Raw genomic sequence first — 26,502 nt, forward strand, 5'->3', positions numbered from 1 at the left:
GAATAAAAGCCGTGCACGTCCGCGTCAACAATGATGCAGTTAGCTTTTAGCCACAATAACATTTTAAGAGAAAATGTAGAGGCAACTCAAAAGAAACCATAAACAGTTTGGGTAACAGGACTCTGGTAATGACATTTTACGAGCGGGGGGAGGGGGGGGCAGAGTCCCCCCCCCCCCCCCCGGAAAACTCCAGAGGGGGCTCGAGACCCGGAGTTCCCCGTAGTTGGCGCCTATGCCTGTGGCGTGCCAATGGGACCAAGCTCGTAAAGCTCTGATTTGAGATCACCGAGTTTAATGGTGGCCTTCCTAAGAGCTGTGCTCTTTTTAAAAAGCCTGCTGGCTTAGCAGATACGAGGTGTGTTCAAAACGAAACCGAACTTTTGAAATAGCGTGCCAACCGGCAGAGGGAGCGCGCTGTGGCAACGGAGCGCATGTAGCGGCAGGTTTAGACAATGCCTCCTATAATAATATAGTCTTTATAGGAGGCGTTGGCTTAGACAACAAACTGCCATTTGTCGCGTTTCGCTCTGACCGTTAGTTGGCGAGCTACAGCCGCTGAAGTGAGCACATGAACAAGCTGTTCTTCGGATTGGTGCCAAAGTGACAATGAAGGAATTGGAAGAACAGCGTGTGTGTGTGTGTGAAGTTCTGCTACAAACTTGGGAAAACTTTCACAGAAACATTTCAGTTGCTTAGCCAAGCATACGGGGAGGACTGTATGGGTCGCACGCAGTGCTATGATTGGTTCAAGCATTTTGAAGACGGAGGAATGTCGGTCGGTGATGATCCCAAGCCTGGACGACTTTCCGCATCCGCAGATGATGAACCACGTCGATAGAATTCGATCTGTGATTCGTGGAAATCGTCGTTTGACTGTTCGAGAAGTCGCTGACGAAGTGGGTATCAGCGTAGGATCATGTCATGAAATTTTGAGTGACAAACTTGGGATGCATCGTGTCAGTGCAAAATTCGTGCTGCGTTTGTTGACTGACAAACAGAAGCAGACCCGCGTTGAAATCAGCCAGGAAGTGCTCACCGCTGCCAATGCCGATGAAAACTTTCTTAAGAACATCATAACAGGCGATGAGACATGGGTTTATGGCTATGATGTTGAAAGTGCAGTCATCGCAGTGGGTGGCCGAAGGTTCTCCTCGTCCCAAAAAAAGCACGCATGAGTCGGTCAAAAATGAAGGTGATGTTGGTTGAACGTTTTGACTGCAAAGGCATTGTCCATCAGGAATTTGTGCCACATGGTCAGACGGTAAACAAAGAAGTTTACCAGGGAATCCTAGCATGTTTGAGAGATTCTGTGCGCAGCAAAAGGCCTGAATTGGGGGAAAATCGGGCTTGGATATTGCATCATGACAATGCCCCGGCTCACGCGTCGCTCCTTGTCCGCAGCTACTTAGCAAACCACCACACTCCTGTTATGCCCCACCCACCATATTTTCTGGACCTAGCCCCAACAGACTTTCTATTCCCCAAGCTGAAAACCACCTTGAAAGGACGTTGTTTCCAAACCATAGAGGAGATCTAGTACAATGCGAGAAGAGACCTGCGCGCCATTCCAGAAAGTGCATTCTAGGAGGCTTTCCAAAAATGGAAGAAAAGATGGGAAGAGTGCATTGCCAGTAGAGAGGACTACTTTGAAGGGGACAGCACTTAGAATGTTGTACCATAAGCAGTAAAGGTGTTGTAGCAAAAGTTCGGTTTCTCTTTGAACATACCTCGCAAGTCAAACCGCAAGTGCATAAATTTGTTCCATGTCGATTTACTCAAGAAAAGCTAAGCACGAAGTATGTACTGGCAACCTTTGCAGTCTTGCTCTACAAGTGCATATAACGTATTATTTACAAAAGATGTCAGTTGCGCGTGCCAGTGCTACGGTTGCGTTTTCAAGTTATTTTTGTGTAAAGCCTTGTGTGCTGAAGCTTCTGCGAAATGCTGCACACTGCAGCTAGCAATCATGCCACTCAATCAGACATCCACAAATAATTTTATTCACTGCCACGAGAACTGCACACTATCACCAACAGCAGCAGAATAAACGATGGGGCCGCACTGCCTAGCACAGCAGCAGCAACCGCATGCCCTACACAAGGTTCCATACTCTACATACACACCCGTGACCCAACTCGCCGGCTATGATGTTGCTGCACGCAACAGACAGGCGAACGCACACTACATCAATAGTTATCAGCAACACATGCTTGTGCAATGGTGTGCACCTGGTCCAGGTGGCACGCTGGCCAAAGTCGTTAAGTGACAGCTCAAGCATGTTGCAAGAGCGCTTGCTCCTCAAAGGCGGGTTTTCTAGAGCAAGGCTTATCGTCTTGGGCACCGGGACTAGTCAAAAGGTTGTCATACTTGAGCCAGAGCTTTTCCGGCTTCAGACCAGGTGGGAAACTTTTTACCAGAAGTGCACACAACTATGCCACAGCATGGCCAAGTGGCAAGGAAACAGGCATGTTGATCGCACAAAAATAAGCTGCGTGATGCGAATGCATGATTGTCATCGCATTTTGAAACCTAGCAAGGCCCCCCATCTGTGGAACAAGCTTTGCAATGCAGACCCTTCAGAGTAGCACCAAGAGTGCACCTTGTGTCTATTACAGAACCGAACCAGACTTTGCAGCTAACAAATAGGTGGTCAATCAGTCTAGTTTGGAGCTGCCTGCTTATGTGGACGTCTTTGAAGGTCAAATCCAATCAGTGGGCTTTACGTGTCAAAAACCTGAAATCCTGCACTAAAGCACGGCTTGGCACCAACTTGGTGAAAACAATTTGCTGCCATTCCACACATAAAAGATCACAGTGATGCAACAAAGATTTTTTTTATCATAAAATCCTCATAATTTGTAACAAAAATAAAAAATAATCTTCACACAGCTGCAACAATGAGCTCAGATATTGGCTGTTGCCTTCAGTTCACAGGGGGAAAAAGAACACAAAGATGCTCACAATGACATTTGACAAGAGTGTTCATGCAAACGACAATTTTTTTTTCTCGATATGCTTGGAATGTTGAGGTGGCATACGACTTAAGAGCAGCTGAGTTCGGGAGGCAAGCACCTTGGGCACGTTTTCACCGAGCTGCATCAGACAGGCCGATGCTAACGACAGCATAAGAATCTGACATCACTCGGACTGGACACGACATCAGCACACTGAAGTGAACAAGCTTTAGTGACAACTGCAGTGTTGAAGCATTAACACCAGAAGCCACAAATACAACGAGGATAGTCGGCGTACAAGGGCTCCGATAAAGTAGCGTTCAATTTTGTGGATTTTCTTTGATTCTTCTTTACATTTAAATGGGCAGTAGAGTCATTAGTAGAAACAGAAAAGGAAAATATATTGTAAAAGAAGTTGTTAGGCCTAGAAAAAAAAGAATGATCTCGGTGACGAGAACAGCAAATACTGCGAGACACCCCTCAGGCCAGTGATGACGCCAGTAGTGGCCTAGCCTCCTCACGCCCAACTTTCTTGGCAACCCCGGGTGATCAATCCAGCGTACTTTTTGCGGCAGGCAGTAGTAGCGTGCTCCTACGACAGTGCTTTGCGCCTCATGTGCGCGTTGCCATAGGCAACAGCCTGAACTGCTTCGTGCTACTCAAGCACGCTGCAGCGAGCATGTCAAACCTCGTGTCCGCCAGTCGTTCTTTTTTCTTTCCACTTCCAATTCTCGCTTGCTCTCGTGTGACCGATGAGTTGAGAAACAAGGGGTTGGCTCGCCAAGTACGGGCAGCAGAAGAAGTACACCGGTGGCGCACAACACACAATGGGCGTTGAATGGCAAAGTAACAACAACAGTTCTTGTAACCGAGGCGGCGGTGACACAGTCCATGAAGGGAGGCACAACACCGAGGGATGGGAGTGCAAATAAATAGGTCCCCCCGCTTCCGCGAGGGAGCCCGGCGCGTACTGCAACGTTGCCTCAGTTGTTGTAGCCCTCAGTCTCGGGGAGCACGTACGAGATGTCGTCCCACGGGTGGCGGTACAGGCCCTGCCTCAGCCGCTTCTGGTCCAGATAGTGTCCTACACACGTTGATGACAAAAGAAGTAGCAGATCACCACCAGCGAAAGTAATTCCAAATTACATACCGTAAAAACCGGAATATAGGTCGAACTTTTTTTCAAGAAACCATTGTGAAAAGTCGACGCTCATCTTATATACCGGACATTGACGGAAAAACTACGGAAGTCTTGCAACAATGGGCAGATGAAGTAAACAGCCGCCTTCGCCATCGCATTCAGGCTGCCTTTTCACATTTTGTTTCAAAATGAGCGGAAGCCGATGGAAATTCACCGTCGCCTTCAAGAAAAAGGCGATTGAGTATACGGGGAAGCCACGGCAATGTTGCCGTGGGCTTTGTATCGTGCGACCATCGAACCGCGCGTTTGTCAGCACCTTATCATCACGGCACGGAGCAGCATTTACTGTCACGATTGTACAACCGGCTGAGTCGCATTTGTTTAAAGGTAAGGGTGTCTCTCGGTACTTTTGCCATTGAAAAAGTTTTTCATTTTTAGAATTGGTTAGTTTGGGGGTCGACCTATAGTACGATTTTTACGGTATTTAAATATCTCAAAAAATGTATACAATGCATGCCTCTACATTCTGAGAGTGCGCTGCTTTCCTATCTGCTTATTACTTCTTTGGTTAGCAGGAGATATAATCCACTGTTCTGCTGGCATGTGATAACACAGTAGCAAACACCTTTCCAGATGAGCTCATCAGGACAAAGCCTCCGATAAGCTGAACACTTCATTGGTTTCCTAGGGAATGAGTATGCTGCGGTTAAGACAATGAACATACAATAACCAACACATCAGACTTCGTTCATATGATTCCAGATGCTTACAAAGCAAATGGGGGTGCAAGTTAGACAGCTAACAATGCTTCAGCGATTTCATGGCGCTGTACTACAGAGGTGGCAATCCTAAGCCAAGCAGACAACTGTCACTAAAGACAGATACAAAACTGACATTGCTGTGCAAACTAATATGAGGAATGACAGCACTACTGATTTGGTTGTTCTTTTTGTTTTGTTCTTTACTGACGACAGATTCAGTAATCTGGCCACCAATAGTACTAGAATGCGACCATTATTCCATCACTCATTGAAAGATGGCAAGAATTCAGGAGCCACAGGAAAGCATAACGATTAGGGGTGTGCAAATACTTGACTTTGAATCGAATAATGAATGTTCAAATAATTTGATTCGTGAATCGAATATCTAATGTTCGATTTCTCAAATATTCGACTTTTCAAATATCCGCACGTTCGGTGAATGACCCAGCCGTGGTAGGTGCCTTGACACGGGCAGCGTTCCCCCAGCGTGCAATCTCTATCAGACAAGGTACAAGGTTCATCCAGGTTGACGATAACTATCAAAACGATTAATGCAATGCAGACAGGGAAACTACAACACCAGCCCATATGAAAAGCACGAGAGCATGTGTGAAGATTGGTCCAATTAGCCACTGGAAGGCACTGTAATCACACTGAATACGCGAGTTCACTGTTCACGCCCGCAGATTCGTGCAGTTGGCAGCTCTCTACCCAAACGCGAGCACACAGATGAACTGGGCACGCATGCTCATGGTAGTTGCCAGCTGATGGACCGTACACCCGAACGCTGCTTCAACAGCCGTCAATCTAACCAGTAAACGTGATTTTGTGACCGATCACTGATGAGCCACACATAGGAACATATTAGTGACAAGCTCTTTGATACAGTTTGCGGCCCGTTATCACATCGGCCAGTGGCGAATTGTCACGGCCACACCATTAGCTACACTGTCTAGCCCATTAGCCCTAATCGGAGCGGTGGCATCCGATGTCAGCAACTAAAGTTACGGTTACTGAATGAACGCATATCTATTCACAGCGATCGCACGACCCTCAGAAAGCCGACAAACTGCCTCGCCAATGAAAGCGAATGCATGGGATGGATGACCATTGCATGTTCACGGCTGCCATCTTTGCAACATACCATACGGCAATCCCTTGTTCTGAACGCCACTCTTAGGTGGTTTGCAGGCACACAACGGTCTCTTTTTGTAGCTTCGAGCGACCTGTCACAAGGCTAGCTTTAGATTTACATGGCGGGCTTGAAAGTATCATGCAACAGTGCACCGGCCCCCGGCTGGATACGACAGAATAAAAAGCGGGGGGAGGGGGGAAGGGGGTCGACGTGTGTGGTCGACGTGTGCGGGGTGGGTGAGGCTGCGATAGGTAGGGGCTGCGGATTAACTTTGACCACCTGGGGTTCTCTAACGTGCACCTAAATCCAAGTACATAATCGTTTTTGCATTTCAGCACCATCAGAATGTGGCCGCGACCTCTCGCCTAACCCATGACCTCTTGCACAGCAGAAGAATGCTATAACTACGCCACCGCAGTGGGTAACGCATGGGTTTCTACGTGAATATTAGGGGAAATTACGATTACTTTGTTACATACGTCACTTCTTTCTAACCAACATTTCACATAATCAGATTTGGCTGTGTTGATCAATGTACTGTGCCATCTAATTAATGATTGTACTACGATGGGCATAGTGGTAGCGGTGATCACGACTGCCTGGCCAACCTTGTCAGGATTGTAAGTTTCACAACACGGTATCACTGCAATGCTGCTCAGTCGAGGGCCAACCCACCAATGAATCCGATGGTGCGGCCCAGCACAAAGAGGCCGTTGAGGGCACCCATCTCGACGTAGTCCTGAGCTTCCTCGGGTGTGAAGCAGCCACTGCTCTGCAGGAGGTCAACGACTGCCACTCCAATTAGGCCATCCACGTTCAGGATGAGGTTTGGCTTCTGCATTTGTCAACATTTTCACAATAATTACTTCAACCAAACCCCAAGAAATTAGCTTCTAACACCTTCCAATCATCTTTCTCTCCTGTTCCAACGATAACCTAAAAGTTGGCATGGCTTCTTGCAAGACCAAGCAACTTCGTGGCTTCTTTTATTTTATTGACAAGTCTGGACTGCAATGACCTTTCTGCTTATGTTGGCACCATTCCCAACACCCCAAACTTTAAGACAGCAGTACATTAGACACATCTTGATCTACTGTTTAAAACCATACTGTGGTGCCTCCAGTCACTCAATATATTGCACAAATAAAGGTCAATCTGAAGAACACATGCGACAATGCAGTACATCAAACCCTAATTGCTTCAGGAGCACTTTCACGTGGAAGGAGTTGTGAGAAAGCCAGATTTGTCTTCAACTTTCTCTGTTTCTTCCGCACTAAACGTTTTGAGATTCTGTTTACAAATCCCAAACAGTGGTAATTTTCATTCAAACATCAGATAAAGTGCATGGACAAAGTTCGTTGTCCATGCAAATAACATTATACAGGGGTCTTACATTGTCGGATACTGTCAGATACATTGTCAGTACAAGGACAATATCACAGGCAGCAAAGACGCACTGACCTTGGAGGTGGTGATCTTCTCGACCTCGAGTGCATAGTCCAACACAGGCGTCGCTGGGAAGTGCTTCTTGACGTAGTCCTTCAAAATCTTCACCCGCATGTCTGGGTTGTTTATCTGCGAACGGGTAACTCGTCTATTATACACAAAACATCACTCCATTCAAACAAAGCAAAACATTTTGGTTTGCCTGCTATGTTTTCAATGCATATTGACCCAGCTGTTGGAACACCAACTGGGTAATATGTGCCCATCCACAACACCTTTTAGAGCACAATATTCATGCAAAAAACAAGATTTTAGCGTAGATTAAGTGTCCTCCACAGACGTGAGAACTGTAGTGTGCGCTTCATAGTGTGACGATCCCACGGCAGCCCTGAATTTCATCCACCGTTTCTAAGATGCCACACTAGTTACACTGTTTCTCAAATTCCATGCTCCAAAAAGGTTGTATATAACCTCCACTATGTGTGAACATGGCTGCTGTGTGTAATACAGCAAACCGTAAATTTGAAAAATCGTACTCATGCTCTGTTCACGGCAGGCGTATAGTACATTATTTAATGGCATCAAACTTCTTCATTCAGACGTACTTAGCCTCACATCGGCGCAATGTCACCAACACGGCGGAAGCTATCGAGGAAGAGCGATTCTACAGTGGCTAGCACGCTGGAATCAAACCCACAGGCTATGTCGCAACAGACTCACTTTCAGCTCACTGTCTAAAAGATCGGGATGTGTGCACAGAATGAAAAACCATGTCTCGAATGAAGACGCGGGTTTTGCGCCACAGCCACACTGTGAAGGAAGCGCGAGGGCTTCACCGCTGCGAGCGCTAATCCATCGCGAAATGTCAAGAATTGCAGCTTCTGCACTGCTTTTGTGTTGAGTAGAAACAGGGTTAAAAAAAAAAATTTCATTCAGTAAGTAAATGTGCTCATTTAGTAAGCATCTTTTTTTTATATACCCCCGATAATTTGACATCCGGTTAAGTGGGACACTTTTTTTGGTCTCAAGAAATATAAATTAACAAGTTTTTACTGAAATGCACAATAATAAATAATTCTGCTTGGGACTACATTCTATAATTCTTAATTCAAGCTTCTGATAATGCAAACAAAAGTATGCACAAACACAAACCATAACTTGCCAAGTTCTGATACACCAGAATATTGAAATGCAGATCATTTGATTTAAGAAACACAGAGTGTAATGTAGAACGTTCCTCGAACCAACACTCGTACACTTTGACTAAAGCGGCAGGCAGAGCCAACCCTTGACAGGAGCACCGAACATTCAGTGTTCCCAGGCAAACCCTGCTACAACGAACACTGCTTCAACGTAATTTCCACTACAACAAAGCACAAACGCTATTTCGTGTGCCATTCTGCTTCAAGAAAATTTTAGGAATGCAGTGCCATACTTCATAATTTATTCCCGAGCAGGAAATTTGGAAACCTCCATTTTGGCAGGTACAAAGACATCGAAGTTGAAATTGTGAGTTGCCTCCATCAGAAACTACTACCAATTGCTAGATCTCGCCTCGCTGCCAAGCATGCAGGTCGGCTTTGCTCAATGGAGACAGTGATGAGGCCGCCGCTCTGCCAATGGCCAAAATGAGTGCACGCTATTTCTTCCGAGTTGGAATAGCTCCAAGAAGCGACCACGTGATAGTGCCCATCCCAGCTTTCTTAGTTTTGCGCTGCTCACATTGCGTGCGTTCTTGTCTTCTTGCGCTACGCTGGCAAACTTTCGTAAATGGCGTGGCACCCGTGACCTGCCGACTTCACTTCCAGCTGCCATTGCTGGAAGACAGCAGCCTGGAAGACAGTTACCTGGTCATCAGAGCAGTGTCTAATGGTGCTTGCGATGAAAATGTCCCTAGTCATAAACCACTTATTTTCAACAGCACTTTGAGATCCGTGAGGTAATGTCATGTTTAAATGAAAACAGAGTCGCTTTAATTGACGCCATCTGCAGTGAAGAGCAAGTCGAGTGAGCATCCTCGCATGACGGCTGCCCCGCACTGCCTGTCTGTGAGACCAAATGCCCTCACATTGCATCAACCATAGTGTTTGCTACAAACATCACGAGAGAGAACCCTGGCACAGCGATTGGCCAGCTAGCACGGCAATGATTAGCGCATGTATTTCTCTAAGCTTTCAGCTTGTGGCTTCAACTGAACTCATGACGTTTATTACGCGGCATCTTTCTAAATTTGCAGCACTCATGGGTTTTCTATATGCAGCAAGGAAATTAGCCCCTGCACACATGCACGTTGTATTTGCATGAATATAATGCGAGCTTCTTTTTGAACGAAATTTGCAGCCTGAGAACGCGCCTTGCGTTATATTCGGCACCATGGCATATATAATCATAATACAGTCTATGCTCGTTATAACGGACCCGCGTACAACAGACTTTCGGATACAACAGACCATATTTCAACCTTAATTTGGTCTACCTATATTATAAATGCAACAAAGTTCGCTTTTATCGGACCGCACTACAACGGACTATCGGCTACAGCGGACGAAATTAGCATCAATTTTGTAAAAATCGGGCGTATAAAACATACTTTTGCCGTGTCGACACGGGCTGACAACAGACTCGACCATGTCGGTGTCTGCGCACCTAAGCCACGGCAAGTTTAAATTGTGGCTGGCAACATTGGTGGCCTCTGGCCAAGCCAGTCTCGAGGCACATTTATCACACGCAGTGTGTTATCGCTTGTTGACGCCATTTTGTCGTGTTCCTGTGCCAGTTGGTTGTGCTAGACCGCAAGTACTGAGATAATGGCCTCCAAAAAAAGGAAACAGATTTTGGATGCAGTTGCACGCGGTGAAAAGCAGGCGGACATCACAAAAGCGATGGGACTATCGAAGCAGACCATGAGCTCAATTGTGAACAACAAAGGCATCGCCAGTAAGCAAGTCTTGGGGGAAATTAATCTCAAGCGCTTCAGGCTCTGTGAGGCAACGTACCCGGATGTTGAGTCTGGACTTTTGATGTGGCCGCGCGATGCCCGAGTTCGCGATATTCCAGTGAACGGACTATTGAGGAGGCGAGCGGAACAGCTAACCGTGGCCCTCTGACACGACTGTCACTTTCAGCGACGGATGGCTGGACCGTTTCAAGGCGAGGCATGGCATGACATTCATGCAAGTCTGCGGTGAACACAACAGTGTAATTCTTTCTTTCTTTGTTTCCATTGCTAAAAATACGATGGCAGGGGCTAAGATAAAAGCTGCAGCGAAGCAGCTTGAGGTGCCCTTAGCCCCCGTGTTACATGGTGGCAGTGAGTCGCGCAATGAACCATATGCAGAAACATTACATAGAAATGTTAAAATACAATAATCAATTCAAATTCAAGGAAATTGGACAATGACAAGTAAGAACAATGCAGATAGTACACACCTCCAAATTACGTACACTTGGAAATAGGTAAATAAAAGCGAAAATTGCATACACTTGACGGTGCATAATTATAAAGGTGAAAAGAAATGGTGCTAGAATTATATTGGAATGATTAGGTAGGAGAAAGAATAGAATGAGCAAAAATTGTGTCATTACAAACATTTAACAATACGCATATGTGAATACAGGTGAAAATAAAATTATGCTTAATTAATTAATTAGGAGAAGGTTCGGATAAGTGACAACAGTTCCGACTGAGTTATGTAAATGATGTCAATGCCGGCGTCATGAAATGAATTAAGCAGTCTGGGTAACTTATTTTTAGTCATTTGCAAGCCATAGTTGGTTCTTGAAGGGGGTATAAACCAATATTCTCCATGACGGGTAATATAGGTAGCTGTATTTTTTGCAGACAAGCAATTTCATTAGATACGCTGTTTTCAGAGCTTAAGTTTGAGTGTCATAGACGAAGGAAAGAGCAGTTGTATAGGGAATAGATTGTGGGTACATTGCAGTGTTTAAAGAGGTGCTCACTGTGATTGTGATACGGGCCATTTGCTATGATACGTATGATCTTTTTCTGCAGTAAGTGTACTTTCCTGAGGTTAGATTCAGTTGGTGTGCCCCACACAAGGTGTGTATAATTAATGTGCGATGCAAATAATGAGTGGTAAATTAATATTTTTACGGATGTTGGTAGATGATATCTGTTCCTGTTTAGCATTCTTGTGATACGGCTAATCTTTTGTACTACAGAGCCTACGTGTCGATCCCAGTGTAGCGTACTAGAGAAGTATGTACCTAATACTTTAATTTCGTTGACCATTTCTATGCGCCCTTTGTTCATCTCTAAAGTGTGGCTTAGGGGAATCTTCGTGCCTTTCGCATAAATAATTACGGTTTTTGTCTTATTTGAATTTATTTTTAGATAATTTTCTGTAGACCATGTGGATATGTTCTGAAGAAACTCGTTTGCGCTATTTATTAAACTAGTATAACATGCCGATGAAATAAACACACTAGGATCGTCTGCATACATGACGAATTTTGCCTTCGGATAGATCAGAACAACATCGTTTATACATAAATTAAAAAAGCAGTAGACCAAGAACACTTCCTTGCAGGACTCCTGTTTTTATTTCTCCAGCAAATGATTTGAAGTTATTTATGTGCACATATTCACATGCACATTTCCATTCGGAGACGGACGCCGTCTCCAAATGGAAAGCAAATGAGCTGCCAACGCTTCTTGCCAGGTACGAGGACAGGGACATATTTAATGCAGACGAAAGTGGTCCGTTTTATAAGGCAAAACCAAACAAAACACACGGTTTCCGGCAACCCCTGTCACATTGGTAAGCGTTGCAAGGAGCGTTTGACCACGTTTTGTTTTGTTGCAACATGGACGGGACCGAAAAAAACAACACCAAAAAAAAACTGCTGTTTATCGGAAAATCAAAACAGCCTCGCGCCTTGCGACACGTAAAGAATATGCCAGTTGACTGCACTACCAACACGAAGGCATGGATGACGAAAGACCTCTTTAACGCCTGGCTGCTGCAGTTCGATAGGCAAATGATCAAACAGAAGAGGAAGGTGTTGCTTTTTTTGGACAACTGCTCAAGCCACATGAAGCCACCCAAGCTCGAGCCAATTGAGGTGGATTACTTTCCCCCGAACATGACATCAGTACTCCAGCCACTCGATCAAGGTGTCATGCACTCCGTGAAGGCTGCCTACCCTACACGCCTTGTCGAACACCTGCTCTTCGTCATGCAAAGTAGTTGGGTATCGAAAACTGACGTCAGATTCCCAGTCGAAGAGTTGGCGAGCATATGGCAACAGCTGAAAACTGATGTCATCAAAAACTGCTTCAGGAAGGCTGGTTTTCAGAGAAATGAGACTGCCTGCGAGGAGTCATCCGTTCTAGATATTTAACCATCGCCATCAGTGTGGCCTAAGGTCAGGGAGGGATTCGGAGCAGAGAGCCGAGACTTCGTCACATTTGACAATGGTGTTGTCAACAACGAGCAACTGACGGACGAGGAGGCAAGAGTCATGATTGAAGGCCATTCTGAGCTGTCATCAGACGACAGTGAGTAAGAAAATGAGCCACATGCAGTCAGGCAGACTTCACAGCAAGTGACTAACCGCATCGAAGAAGTGAAGGAATACTTTCAGCAGCAGCAAGACGACTGCTCCGTTCAAGTGTTGCAGCTGGCTGAAATGTGGCGCAAAGTGAATGCATCCTTCCTCATGGGAGGCCGCCAATCACTCCTCAAAGTTCTTTTCGAGCTAAATGCGAATAAAAAAGTTATTGTTCGTTTATTTACTTTGGATGTTCGTCAGTCACTTTGCAATAACGTTAGACATGACGACCAAAGTTTCGGAAGTGATGCATTCCGGTGCTCCAACCCCATGTTCCGGTGTATTCCACTGCCAAATTACAACAAGTTTTTATTGCGAGAGGTGCGTTGGTATGAATATATTAGAGCTAATTCACATTAGCAGCGTAGGTGAGGGCAGGGGCGTGATTGGAGATAACTGTTCGGAGCGCACATTCAATTTCGCCGCACGCCGGAACAACCATCTCCGATCGCACCCTAGCAGTGCACTGCACGCGGCTTTTTTTCACCAAATGCGTGGAAAGTACACACGCATGTCTTCGTGAGTGGTTGATTTCCTTTCTTTTTGTTCTGACGATGTTTCGCGGCGTTCCGGTGGTAGTCGAAACATGCAGCGACTGTTCAACGATCTTTCGGCGGTGGCCTCCAGTTTCGGATATTACGGACTTCGGATAAAATGGACATTTTTTGTCGGGTTATCAGGTTCCATTATAACGAGACCAGGCTGTATATATTTTAATTTTCGTGGAGACCAAAAGTCTCCGTCGCGTTATATTTGTGGTCGCGTCATTTACGTGTAAATACCGTAATCATTGCATTTATAGTGTAGTACGTAGTTAATATGATCAGTTTGCAAAGCATCAAGCCCGTTAAAAGCCAGAAGGACGACGTTTAGGCAAATCCACGTACCAACCATCATACTCATGCTGGATGAACCGCCATACACGCAGCTCCCGTAAACAGTGGCACCCGAGTTTCTAGCAAATCTTGCAAGAAACTGAACGGTGTCAGCATAAAATGCTACGACAACGAAATTTTTCCTGTATTCCATCTATTTTACAATTTAACTGAAGGCACTCAAGTGAAGGAGCAACTCTCGAGCAATGCCTCGCAGAAATGCCCACTCCACAGCCCTGCGTCGACACGAAGGAAAGGTGTTGCGAGCAGTGCACACTGACCGACTTGACTCTGTGTCCGATGCCCATGATGAGGACGCCCTTCTTGCGCATGCTGTTCACAAATTCCATGGGAATCTGGCGGGTGTTGTATGCCTCGCCAAACTGGCGTGCTGCTGCATCCAGGGCACCTCCAAACCGGTCACCCTGCAAGGCGAGACACATGCGGGTCGACAGTGAGTCTGGCCACCACTTTGAATGGAACAATGTGAGACGATTTTTGAACATGATTTCAGACTACAAGCTGCACACCAAACATGCAGCCTGACATACTAAATGCTAGCGATGCACTACAGATTGTTAAATGTGCACTCATACGAAGGAAATCTTATTTTTAAACATTGTGCGACTTTTAATGACGTTAACTACCTGCTTGATCACCTCCTCATGCTGCCAAATTTTAAACAATGGCCATTGCAAGCAGGTTCATACTCCGATTCATACATTACAGGCAGTGCCACAAGAGAGACCTCTCTTGCTCGCAAAGTGACCGTGTGACATTGGCGTTACATTCAGGTAAATTTATTTTCTTGCTTTAAAGGGACTGACAACCGATTTTTAGACCCAGTTTTTTTATGGCGCAACAAAAGCTCTCACCCTCGATAGTGTTTACACCTGCACTGGTTACTTCCAAAAGCGCGTGGATATTTTGTGAGCAGAATTTTTCGATCTGAGCAGCCTCTAAAAAAATAAGAGTCCCTCCTCCAGCAATGCTGAGAAGTGATAGCGATGCCGATAGCCCGCCTCACAAATTGTGAAAGCCGCCCATCGTCCTGCTTTCACTGGAGGGAGTGCAACTGTGGATAACCACCTATATTGTCACCTTCCAGCCACTTTTATTTATTTATTTATGTATTTATTATAATACTACAAATTGCCCGAAGGCATTGATGTAGGGTGGGGGATGTTACAGAGGAGGGGAAATGCAAATAATGGTTGCAAGGTGAACACACCAAGAAAAATATCAAGAGCAAGGAAACTAAAAAGCAAGCACACCAAGAACATATGCCGTCTTAGCTCATGCACGAAATCTTTGTCGTTTGTCGACACCACAGCGTGAGGCAGTCTGTTCCATTGTTTAATGGTGCGGGGAAAGAAAGACGACTGAAATACTTTAGTACGGCAAGGAATTTCGCGAATTTTTCTGTTATGGTAAATAACAGAAAAAAACTGGTAAAAAAGGTAAATAAACTGGTACAATAAGTTTGCGTTGTTGTACGGCCCTTTCTTATAGTTGTACCACGATTTTTCTTACGTACACACCTACATCATGCGCTGGCTGGCCCCCGGCGTCGTTATTATGCCGATAGATGAGCCAAGCTAACTCATCGAAACCGAAGGCAGCGCCACTTTTCTGCTTACTACGAACGAAGGCTTATTTGCACATTGCAAGTTAGAAAAAGCTTATAATAGAAAGAATATTACTGCATTTCAATATTAATAAAAAGACCAGAAACCGCGTACACTAGTAGACGGTTACGTGGTAGACCTCATAAGTATGTTCATGTTACTGCCGCTGGGGCGCCAAAGGTCATTTTTCGCGACTTTTAGTAAAGAATTAAAAATATGAATCCACGTTTAATGAGAAAAACAGGGCCCGTTCTAGCAAATATGATAGACAATCTTTCCATCGGCAGGGTTATCTCAATTCATGTTCTGAGCGGTTGCCTGTCCCTTTAATACGCCCTTGAAAGTTGGGTGCACATTAGATTTAAGGGTTGCGTTAGAATTGGGTAAATACGGTAACATGGAAGGCGTCCCAGATCTTGACCTATTTACCACTGAACAGGAGCATTGACACGCTTCTGCCACAAGCAGCCATGGCGCACCAGTTGAGCTAGTGGCCTGAACACAGTACGGGAAGCACAAAGGTGCACAAATGCGTGATTTGACCTAACCATATGTTTACAAGTGGTAATATGCAAGGTTTCTATTCCATAGAAGCATCGCAGATCCAACAATCACACAGAAACGTAGAGACTTTTATGACTGCACTACTTGCATAGGTTTCGCTGCATTGCCTGCGAAGTGCGAAACAAAGTATAGATGCCTGCAAACCCGCCGTGGTTGCTCAGTGGCTATGGTGTTGGGCTGCTGAGCACGAGGTTGCGGGATCGAATCCTGGCCACGGCGGCCGCATTTCGATGGGGGCAAAATGCGAAAACACCCGTGTACTTAGATTTAAGTGCACGTTAAAGAACCCCAGGTGGTCCAAATTTCCTGAGTCCCCCACTACAGCGTGCCTCATAATCATATCGTGGTTTTGGCACGTAAAACCCCATAATTAATTAAATTAATAGATGCCTGCAATGGGAAAAAGACAAACCACTGCACTAGAACTTCAGAATGGCAGATGTCTGGGCTTTTCGGTTCGACATTGTGGCAAACTGTAGCACATACACGCAGACAACAAGCGCAGACATGAAATTATAGAGGCAGGAACAATATTGTGCTTTGGTTCTGGGTGTGTGTACGTACTCGATCTGTGCACCTTTCAGAGAGGAAGTTCACTTTCAGTTAGAAAGTAAATTGCGCATTTCAAAGGGCGATAAGTTTCAGTATAGACACAGGCTGCTGGTAGTTAGTGCTGTATCTTTCTGCGCTAAAATCTCATGCTACAGGCGGTCAGAGACAGCTCATTCGTAAGTGCAATGCACGCAGCAGAGAGGAACTCACGATGGTGAGCAGTCCCGAGACGAGGGACGAGATGAGGTCCTTGCCCGCGCGGGCACACACTATGGTGTTGTGGGCCCCCGAGACCGCTGGCCCATGGTCGGCGGTCACCATGAGCACCATCTCGAGGAACTTGCAGGCGTACTGGGGCAGACGGCGCTGGAACCACAGCAGGCTCAGCACACCCCCAATGCCCAGCTCCTTCTCAATCACAGTCGTGATGGGCATGCCCGCATACAGAAGCTCCTGGCCCCTCTCGTCACAGATGCTCGTCATGAACGATGCTGGCTTGCGGATCAGGCCCAGCTCCTGCAGTGAGGGATGGAAACAGGGTGGCTGCCGATACTGAAAGGTGGCTCCATTTGCAAGCATGTCTTGATGACAAACAAGAAAACGAGTGAGTGCAGAGAGACATTATGACTACATTGAGGGCATGATCATGGCGAGATGATCGTTAGGCTTATACCAATGTTTTAAAGACAATGTCTTTTTCAGTGAGTTACCCCTCCACTTCTTATCGCAGTGGTTCTCAGCCACGGATGTGTTGGGGACCCCTTGTGGAAACAGGTGCCTTTTACTACTACCTGGCAAAGAACATGTGCAAAGCAAGCTATGCCTGCTTCAAAAGAGGCCACAAGCCACGTGTCTGGGACAGATTCTGTAGTTCTTGATGTGGCACCTGGCTATGTGGCTTGGATGAACACATAGCTCACACTTTGTGATCTAGGTCAGCTGGGCGAGCTTGGGAAGGTGTGGGGAAGAGGGAAAGGTGGTGACCACCGAGGTGATCTTGAGCGGATTGCTGCCACAGTTCCACGCAGGTTCCAGAGGTGGGAATGAGCGAAGGCTAAACTGGCCTCTAAAAAACGGGCATGGGTTGTTCACAGGCATGGGTATTGCGGGGCCCCAAAAAATGGCTTCACGGACCCCCACTTGAGAACCACTGCCTTATCGAGTATGTGGTTCTAGCCTCCTTCGCGAGCTGATCCTACAGATAGTGCACACTAAAAATGCTGGCCGTTTCCGAAGATAGTGCAGTAAAAAATAAACTGGAATAAACTGAAACTGGAATAAACACTCCTACACCCGTCACGCAAGCGATGACACGATAGAGTGTTGTGTGCAGTGACCCTAGTCTCGCACCCAACTTGGTCAGGAGGACATTGTCCTTGATCGAGGTCAACTAGAGGTTGAATCACCTTCCAACTTCTTTATTAGTTCACAGCAAGCAGGAGGTAAGGTAGAGTTTAGGAAGTACAGTCAATGCTAGATTTTTCGGACTCCCGAGGTTACTGCAAAAAACGTCAAGAAACAATGTATGGTGAAAACACAATTTTATAGGTATTTCTCGGATGGAGATGGTCAAGGAGACCTCCGCAACTATTCCAATGTATCGTTGAGGTGGCTCTGAAAAAAAGGCACCAATAAAAATAAAAAGAATGGGAAAGGAATACCAAACTATATGTGCCATCAACGCCAGTTCAGAACAATGCGTTTTACTGCCCAAGTGTCTTGAAAAATTAGCCAATTCGGTTTGTCCGACGTTCCGATTGCACGCGAAATCCGCTTGAATTTCGGCAAGGGTTACGGTCATCACTACACATTGATGGCAGCGTCATTGGTGCTCGTGTCAATTAATAGCTGATCGGCAGAATAGGTGGCTCCTCTTCATTTACAGTGTCCGAGTCATCCGAATCTGCCCATCATTTGACTGCCGATTTCATTGTCAGTTAATTCTGCACAGAGGTCGAGCTCATTATCAGTGTTGGCAAATCGTTCAAATGTTATTCTGTGGGAATCGAAACACCAGCGGTGCACAACTCGTCAATCATAAGGTTCACGGAAGGAGACTGATTGGGCATGCTGTCGTTAGCTTCAAATTAGATTATCTCAGTACCGAGTACGTCTGCATGGCGAAAACAGTTGCGAAGTGTGTCTTGTGCCACCTCCTTATGTGTGCTCCTTATTTGTTGGCTCTATGAGGTACGTGGCAGGGCTGAAGGGATCTGCGTTAAGCACATCTGCAAAATCAGTCGTTGACTGTATACACTGATGCGACTGAAAAGCTGCGGTTGCTCACTTTGCCATTGTACAGAGCTCATGACTTGACACGAGCACATGGAATCACCAAGAGCACATGACCTCGCATTTCTTGCACCATCTGCTAAAGTCGGGTGTCCCTCAAGGTTCAGTAATAAGCCCGCTTTTATTTTTAATATATATTAATGACATAGCATAAAATTAATTCGACAGTTCGCCTTTTTTGCCGATGATTGCATAATTTACAGAGAGATAGCTAGCCCTAACAACATCACAGCATTGCAACATGACCTTAATAAACTAACGGAATGGCGCTGCAAATGGCAGATGCAAATTAATACAAAAAAGATCAATCACCTGAACTTCACTTCAGTCCCAAAGTCTCAACCAAATACTTACATATTGTACTAGGGACTCATTTTCACCAAGTGAACTTTATTGTCTAGCATCGGGGCGATGCTCTTTTAGAGAGAGAGCAAATGACACGTACTCTGTGTAGACGTTTAAACGACGATGACAATATGTGCTTTAACTGACTCCGAGTAGTAGGCCAGGGTAATTCGAAGACAAAGAACATGTCTCTGTTATGGTGATTCTTAACAAGCTGTTCCGCCATCTTGTTCAACGTGTTTTCTCTTGTTCGCGTTGACTCGTGACAATATTAAGCGATAGTAAACTCTGTTACATCAGTTAAACACCTCGGTGCCTACATAAATTTTAGTTTAACATGGACTGACCATATAGAATATATTACATCTAAAGCGCAAAAGAAACTTTGCTTTGTGAAGCGATGCTTATCTCTGGCCGACAGGGACACCAGGAATCAAGCGTACACTTTCCTCGTGCGTCCTTCCCTGGAATATGCATCAGTCATTTGGCATCCCTACCAGATCACCCTTACCAATCTACTTGAAGCCGTCCAGAATAAAGCAGCGCGATTCATCATGTCACCCTACTCTCACTTTCAAAGCATTTCTCATCTTTGAATGAAACGCTCAACATGCCACCACTTGCAATATGCAGAAAATTTGCTAGATTATGCTTTTTTTCACACACTGTATCACAGCAACACATAATTTGCCCGGTCACATATTTTACCGCCACCTCGTACTTCCCATCGCATCGATCATGCCTACAAAGTTAACCCTATCTTTGCCCAGATGGAGAAGTCCAGAAATTCGCCGTTAACCTTATCAATAAAAGAATGGAATGAGTTACCCTCCAGAATTTCCACGATAAAAGCCTTATTTATTTCATTCAGCATTGCTAACATATTTAGAATCCTAGCACTTATAGTAACATTTGCTCTCCCAGAGCACTTATTCGCTTCCGCTTTTTTTATTCTTGCTTCGATGACTATGCATTTTTATAAGAATCTTTACCTTGTTAATGTTTTACAACTTGCTGTACCCAAAGTGCTGTATTAACCACTTGCATGCTCCTTCGTTTGTGAAAATTGTGTTCGGCTTTATGTTCCCCCCTATGTAATGCCCCTTGTGGGCCTTAGGGTATCTAAATAAACAAAGAAAGAAAGGAAGAAAGAAAGAAGAAAGAAAAGAAAGGAAGAAAGAAAAAGAAAGAAAAACAACCACCAAGACTACTGGTGGGAGTACCAACGCGTGGCACATACACTAAGCACTATTCTTTGGGTTGCGTCTATCTCAGGAAGGTTGTCAGCCTCAGTTATTGCATGCGACTCAATCCCAGGACTTTTGCCACATAATTTGTAACTGCAATGCTACATTATCAATGCACACTGATTTTTTATTTTTTTTTTTCACCTGGACCACGTGGAAACCATGACTTGTGCCCTTTAGAACGTGGACATAGCCCAAACATCTATGAGCTCGTACCCCTTGTCGATAGCGACAGTTTTATCCAGCAGAGGGCACATAATGCACTGCAGGGCACGTGCTCACATGTGAGTGATAACAGATCTGAGCTCTGAACTACTGCAAACAACAAAGCTTCGCGAGTCTTAGCAGAACAAATGACCCCAAACTGACCCTCGCCCAGTTGTAGTCCATGGGCACTGTTGGGGGTGGAACCTCGGGCATAGGCACAATCACACCAGCTCCCACCAGGTCATCGTACACAATCCTGCAAGAGATTAAAAAGGGGCTCACAGCTGCACTAGGTGCAACAAACTGAAATTTCTGCTCCAGTAAATGGAGACTAAAGAACAATTTCAGGTTTTTACAGTGCACTTATGGAACACCAAATGAAGTGACTAGTATTCCTATGTGTAGGGCCTAGCTAAGCCAGAAAGCATGTGCAGATAAATACAGTGCAGTCCACACATAACGATACCACATATAACGATGAGTTGAGCTAAGAGTATCAACTTATGCATTAGGGCTATGAAAAAAAAAAAAAAAACATATATAACGATATATTCACCGCGTATCGGATATAACGATAGAAATTTTTCTTCTGGGCGGTGTTTTTCATGCAGAATAATCGTGAAAATTGCGCTCCTACGTTGCCCTTAACCGAGACGGGGCGAAAAGTTTGCCTACGCGAGTTCGTATCTGCCGCCATTACCGCGCAGTGCATCTCGCCCGCGCGCCGATTGTGAAAGCCACGGAGAGCCACGGCCGGGCTCGACTGGCGTGCGCTCGCTTCTTATGGCCTTCTCACCCGTCGGGCAAACAATGGGAGAGTTTCTCAGCACGCTTCGCCACCCGTCGGCGATAGGGGCGCTGCGACCCTGACCCTTCCTTCCCTGCTCCGCGTGCATGCGCTTGCCTTCGCGCTCGCATGATCGTTTTCCCGCGCATTTCATTCAGTGCTCTGTCAGTGTTGTTCAGTATGCAGTAATTTGTGGGCTCCTGAAGACGGTCGTACAACCTTTAGTACGCGCGGCCACAGCCAAGACTTGGCGCCGTTCATTGCACATCGGTATATAACTGCTGTGTGATGGTGTATTGCTGTGTTCCGTATTGCAAGTCCCGTTCCGGGAAAACACCTGGTGTATCTTTTCACCAGTTCCCAAGCAATGAGTTTCTAGCCTGAGTTCCTAGCGCTTTTAGACAAGATAGTGTTCTTTTTTTCTTTTTTTTGATAAAGCCTCCAAACACAGCTGCCACGCAGGAATAGCAGTCGAGCCCTATTTACAACGCGCTCCCATCTTGAGCTGCCCTGAAGGTGTTGACGACAGCCATGTGAGATGATCGGAGAATACTCCTTGCAAATCACTCAAACCAACTGACTTACGAAAAGGACAAGCCTTTGGCCTATGTACACAAGCCGCCAAGGAAACACTTTAGATTGTAATTGTGAATAAGACAATTGTGAACTACTATGTCCGCAAGTTTTCGCCTGAAAGTATGGCAACCATTGACCCTTGTCACACGGCACGTGTAATGTCATTCGCAGCGATTGAGATTAAGTGTTAATGCCATTTTTGTTGCTTCTACACGGGCATAGTGCATGATATTCACAGCTAATGACATTCGCCCATTGAATGAGTTTCCCGAACTCATTCACGTGCGACTTGTGTAATCTCGACGACAGGGAGTTGGCAAAAAATTACAAAATCGATAAGTTAAAACGAAGTGTAATATATTGTCAAATAACCATCCAATGTTTACCATTGTATTGCTAACAACATAGTGAAAATATGTAAACAAGAAGCACAATTTGTAAGGTCTCGTTATCATAACAGCTTGCTGATAAACAATGCCATCAATTGCAAATCATTTTTGTTTACCCTTGTAGACTGGGAACGCAAGACTGCAATGACATTTGGTATGAATGTCATTACTGCAAATGACATTACATGTGCGGTGTGATAGGGGTATAAGTGCACACGAGCAATAAATATTTATTTTCATTCCTCAATATGCATATGCCTTTGATGGCGGAGAGCTGTTCTCCTGGCGCATGCATCTCCATGTTCCCCAGTGAACATAAAGAAGCTCGATGTATTGATACGGTTACACTACATGCATTTATAAGAAGCCTAGATGAACCATTTACACGTCCTGTACAATTAGGCGACTTGTTCTTGAATGCACGGTGAGGTAAGAAGCGCGCCCGACCCCATCTTCCAGCGTTGCACGCTGCACAGATCGGCTGTGAACAGCTGAGCAGGGTGAGGACGCAGCGCCCCCCACCAAGCAGCGGCGATAGGCAACTAGCCCCTATGCAAAGGCCGTAAGAAGCGAGGGCGCGTGCCAGTCGAGCCCGCCCATGACAGGACATACTTTCATTGAAAATTGAAGCTAAAATCATCTTGAATACCCTGTCACCGTGGACAAGAACCCTTTGCAAGAACATTGGAGTACAGTAACATCTCGGTGATACAATCACACCCGATACGAATTTTTCAAGAGTCCCGGCCTAAGTCTTAAGACAAATGATGGCCAGCTCACATGATTACATGTTGGAACATCATGTGGTAGGTCCCATCTCGTAGCACTAGAAGGATTCTTGTTACTAGACAACCTGTTTTATTTACTTACGGGAGTCTTGCAAAAGCATGTTACATAATAATGATCAGACAATCCACTACTTGCAATTAGAGTGCAACAGCTTGCTTGTGCACATCTAAAGGAGCTCGTCCATGCTCTCAATGAAACTGCATGTTTTCTAGCGTATGTGTGAAGAGCTGAGAAAATGCAAGCAGACGGGCCATATTCATTGTCTCATTTTCCCCACCGTCTTCACAGTTCCAAACCAACTAGCCTCCTTCAAGCTCTCAAGCATTTGTTAGCAATGTGTGATCATACAGTGATGCTGGCAAACGTTTAGGAATCATGCCACCTATTGCTCCCTCTGTAATTTGACATGCTCTGATCTCTCTCACCTAATCCAAACCATCATCCACACTGCTTCTGTGACCCCACAACTGCATACAGGGTTCGTACACAATATTTGGCTGGAAATTCAAGGACATTTCAAGGATTTCAAGGATGCAAAAAGGCAGAATTCAAGGAGTGTTAGCGTAATTTTATTTCCTCACATGACTTAGGAAAGGAGCCCTATTTTCGCATTAATTTCTCTTTCAAGAGCTGTTATCTCCGCTTCTTTTTCTTTGGCTGTTCGACGGAAACTTCGTCGCCTTTCGCCTTTCTGGTGGGTCTTCAAGGCAGATTCCCCCATCGTTGCAATGTCGACCGTCTTCTGACATAATGCGCACATTGCTCGATAAGGATCGCTTGGTTCCGGTCTCACCCAGTGACGATAGTCCGTATGTTGCAGCCACGCAGGCTGAAACTTGCACTTCCCGCCTGGCATCTTGTCAAAGTAAACACACAATGCAAACGCAAACTTCACTGAAATGGCGCGCACGAGGCCGACAAACGGCCCGACTATAGTACCTAAAAGACACATACTAGTGTGCCGAGAGCGGGTGTCGCGGTAGCACCGAGTGTGATGCCTGCCGCCGCCGGCTGCTTGGTGCGCTGCACTTCGAGACTGTGCCGGACCATGCTGAGACATGGGCGGACTTCAGGCAAGACACGACGCGAGTCTCCCCATTTGCCCGGCGATCTGCCTCTTATGTTCTTGTCCCAATCCGCAATACGTTCGGGGTCTGCGGATGCGCTGGGTAATGAGATGAGCCGTTTCTTTCCGCGTCTCTGGCAAAATTGCGATTTCGCGACCTGTTCAAAGTTTCTCTAGACAGACGAGTGCACACATAGATGCAAAAAACCCACTCACAATAAGAAAAGACTGCAACGAAAGCGGCAGCAAGGCGAGAAATGAACTAAGCATTGCAATCGACGCGTAGCAATCAACGCATCGCAAACAAACGCGAGTCGAACACCGCAGGATTTAGCATGGTGCCGACAGGCATCGCCGTCTGGTGGCCCGCGGCGGCAGGCATCACAGCCCGCGCCACCGTCCCGCGTTGGAGACTCTCGGTGGACGGCACACTAGAGTATATTCTAGGCACTATACGCAAGCCGAGCGAGCGATATGTCTCGCATTGGATTGGATTTCCAATGCATATTAGTTGCCAGACGACGTAGGGGCTGCGAGATTTAAAACCGAAACTTCCAGATGTTGCCCTTTAGTCAACACAGCTTGTTTTCATGGGCATTCGTAAGCGAAAGGGCCTTAAATATCAGCATGACTTGCGGATGTACATCGTTATTTTCCTCTAGCGGAACAAATCCCACGGGATTTTCAAGGATTACAAGGAGCCCACGGGTATTCAAGTAGTTTCAAGGGCCCTTGAACTTATACTGTCAATATCAAGGACATTCAAGGATTTCAAGGGGCTGTGCGAACCCTGCATGCAGGAAGGAGGACAATGACTCAAGAAACAACGGCACCACTCACTTGATGGTGTCGCCAAGCGCATCGAATGTGGGTGGAACATGGGCACCAGCCTTGGCCAGGGCCTCATTCTTGGCAGAAGCCGTCTCGCGGCTCGAGTTGGCACATGCGCCAGCGTGACCGAACTGCACCTCGGAGGAGAACATGGAGGCGCACGTGCCGATGCACCAGGCCACCAGAGGTTTGTTCAGTCGACCAGACTGCAGTGCCTCGCACACTTCGTACTCCTCAATGCCACCGACCTGTAATTGCAGTCCAAGGCAGAGCACGACCCCACTTAAGCTTGCTTCCAAAGTGTGGACTTTGATACGGATGGATACATAAATGGAAACGCCAAAAACAAACAAAAAATGGGAACGTAACAATGGTGCTTTCTTCAATCTCCTCGCACTACTTCTGTCTTCGCTGTGAAGGAAATGCTTCAACTTGAAGCACTGGTACACTCTCGCAGTTTGAAAGCCATGTCAACATGCACGTGCAAACTGAGATGGCCACGAGATCACTTCTGTGCTCTTTACATGTATCCATCTGTTCTTCAATGTGCCAAGTGTTGCACGATAAGGACAGGTACACAAGTGTGGGACCCACCTCTCCAAGCAGCACGAGCATCTTGACCTGGGGGTCAGCCTGGTAGCGCACCAGGTGGTCCATGAACGTGGTGCCCGGGTACCGGTCGCCGCCGATGGCAACACCTTCGTACACACCGTTGGTGGCACGAGAGATTATGTTGTTCAGCTCGTTCGACATGCCTCCTGACCGAGACACATAGGCCACACTGCACAAAGAGAAAGCACGAGGTTGGTATTTTATTTGTCTTGTACTTCCGCATCTATTTGCATCATTTTATGCATAAAAACAAGCCATAGCCGATCCTCATCCTGAGGCACTGCCAGCCCTCAGCTGATATTTTCATGCCGTGGAGCTCGTATCATTTTTTCATGCCTAAATTAAAATTTCACTGTAATGACGATTCCTTTCTTGAGAGCCTGTTTCAAGGGGCTGCACAGTGTCATAGTGCATTTCATATCAGTATAAGGCAAGTTCACCCTCTTGGAATGGCAGTTATAGCAACACTAAGGTGCAATCTCATTAACTTTGCTACACTGAAGGTACTGATTGCATGGGAACTGAATCATTCAAAGAGTGAGACTGTATGAATAAAAACCGTGCTTTCTCAACATTCCTACTGTAGCAACACATGTCGCCTGTGCATTACCTTCCAGGCCGGTACAGCTTGGAGGCCAGGATGTTGTCCATCATGCCACCAGTGTTGCCAATCTTGAAGCAGCCAGGCTTGATGCCTCCCACCTGAAAAACAAAAGAGCCACACACTC

General features: G+C 45.9%; 1 protein-coding gene across 1 annotated transcript in view; it reads right to left on the reverse strand.

Moving 5' to 3' along the window:
* Positions 1-1,977: 1,977 nt before the first annotated feature.
* LOC119441599 (ATP-citrate synthase-like) overlaps positions 1,978-26,502 on the reverse strand; it is an 83,516-nt gene continuing 58,991 nt past the window's right edge. Inside the window, 9 exon segments of the mRNA XM_037706208.2 lie at positions 1,978-4,038; positions 6,667-6,826; positions 7,453-7,566; positions 14,171-14,314; positions 16,844-17,149; positions 20,887-20,980; positions 25,172-25,410; positions 25,757-25,943; positions 26,385-26,476. Coding sequence (XP_037562136.1) covers positions 3,938-4,038; positions 6,667-6,826; positions 7,453-7,566; positions 14,171-14,314; positions 16,844-17,149; positions 20,887-20,980; positions 25,172-25,410; positions 25,757-25,943; positions 26,385-26,476 — 1,437 coding nt within the window. The 3' untranslated portion in view covers positions 1,978-3,937.

Source organism: Dermacentor silvarum, chromosome 2 (assembly GCF_013339745.2).
Source record: "Dermacentor silvarum isolate Dsil-2018 chromosome 2, BIME_Dsil_1.4, whole genome shotgun sequence".
Classification (NCBI taxonomy): domain Eukaryota; kingdom Metazoa; phylum Arthropoda; class Arachnida; order Ixodida; family Ixodidae; genus Dermacentor; species Dermacentor silvarum.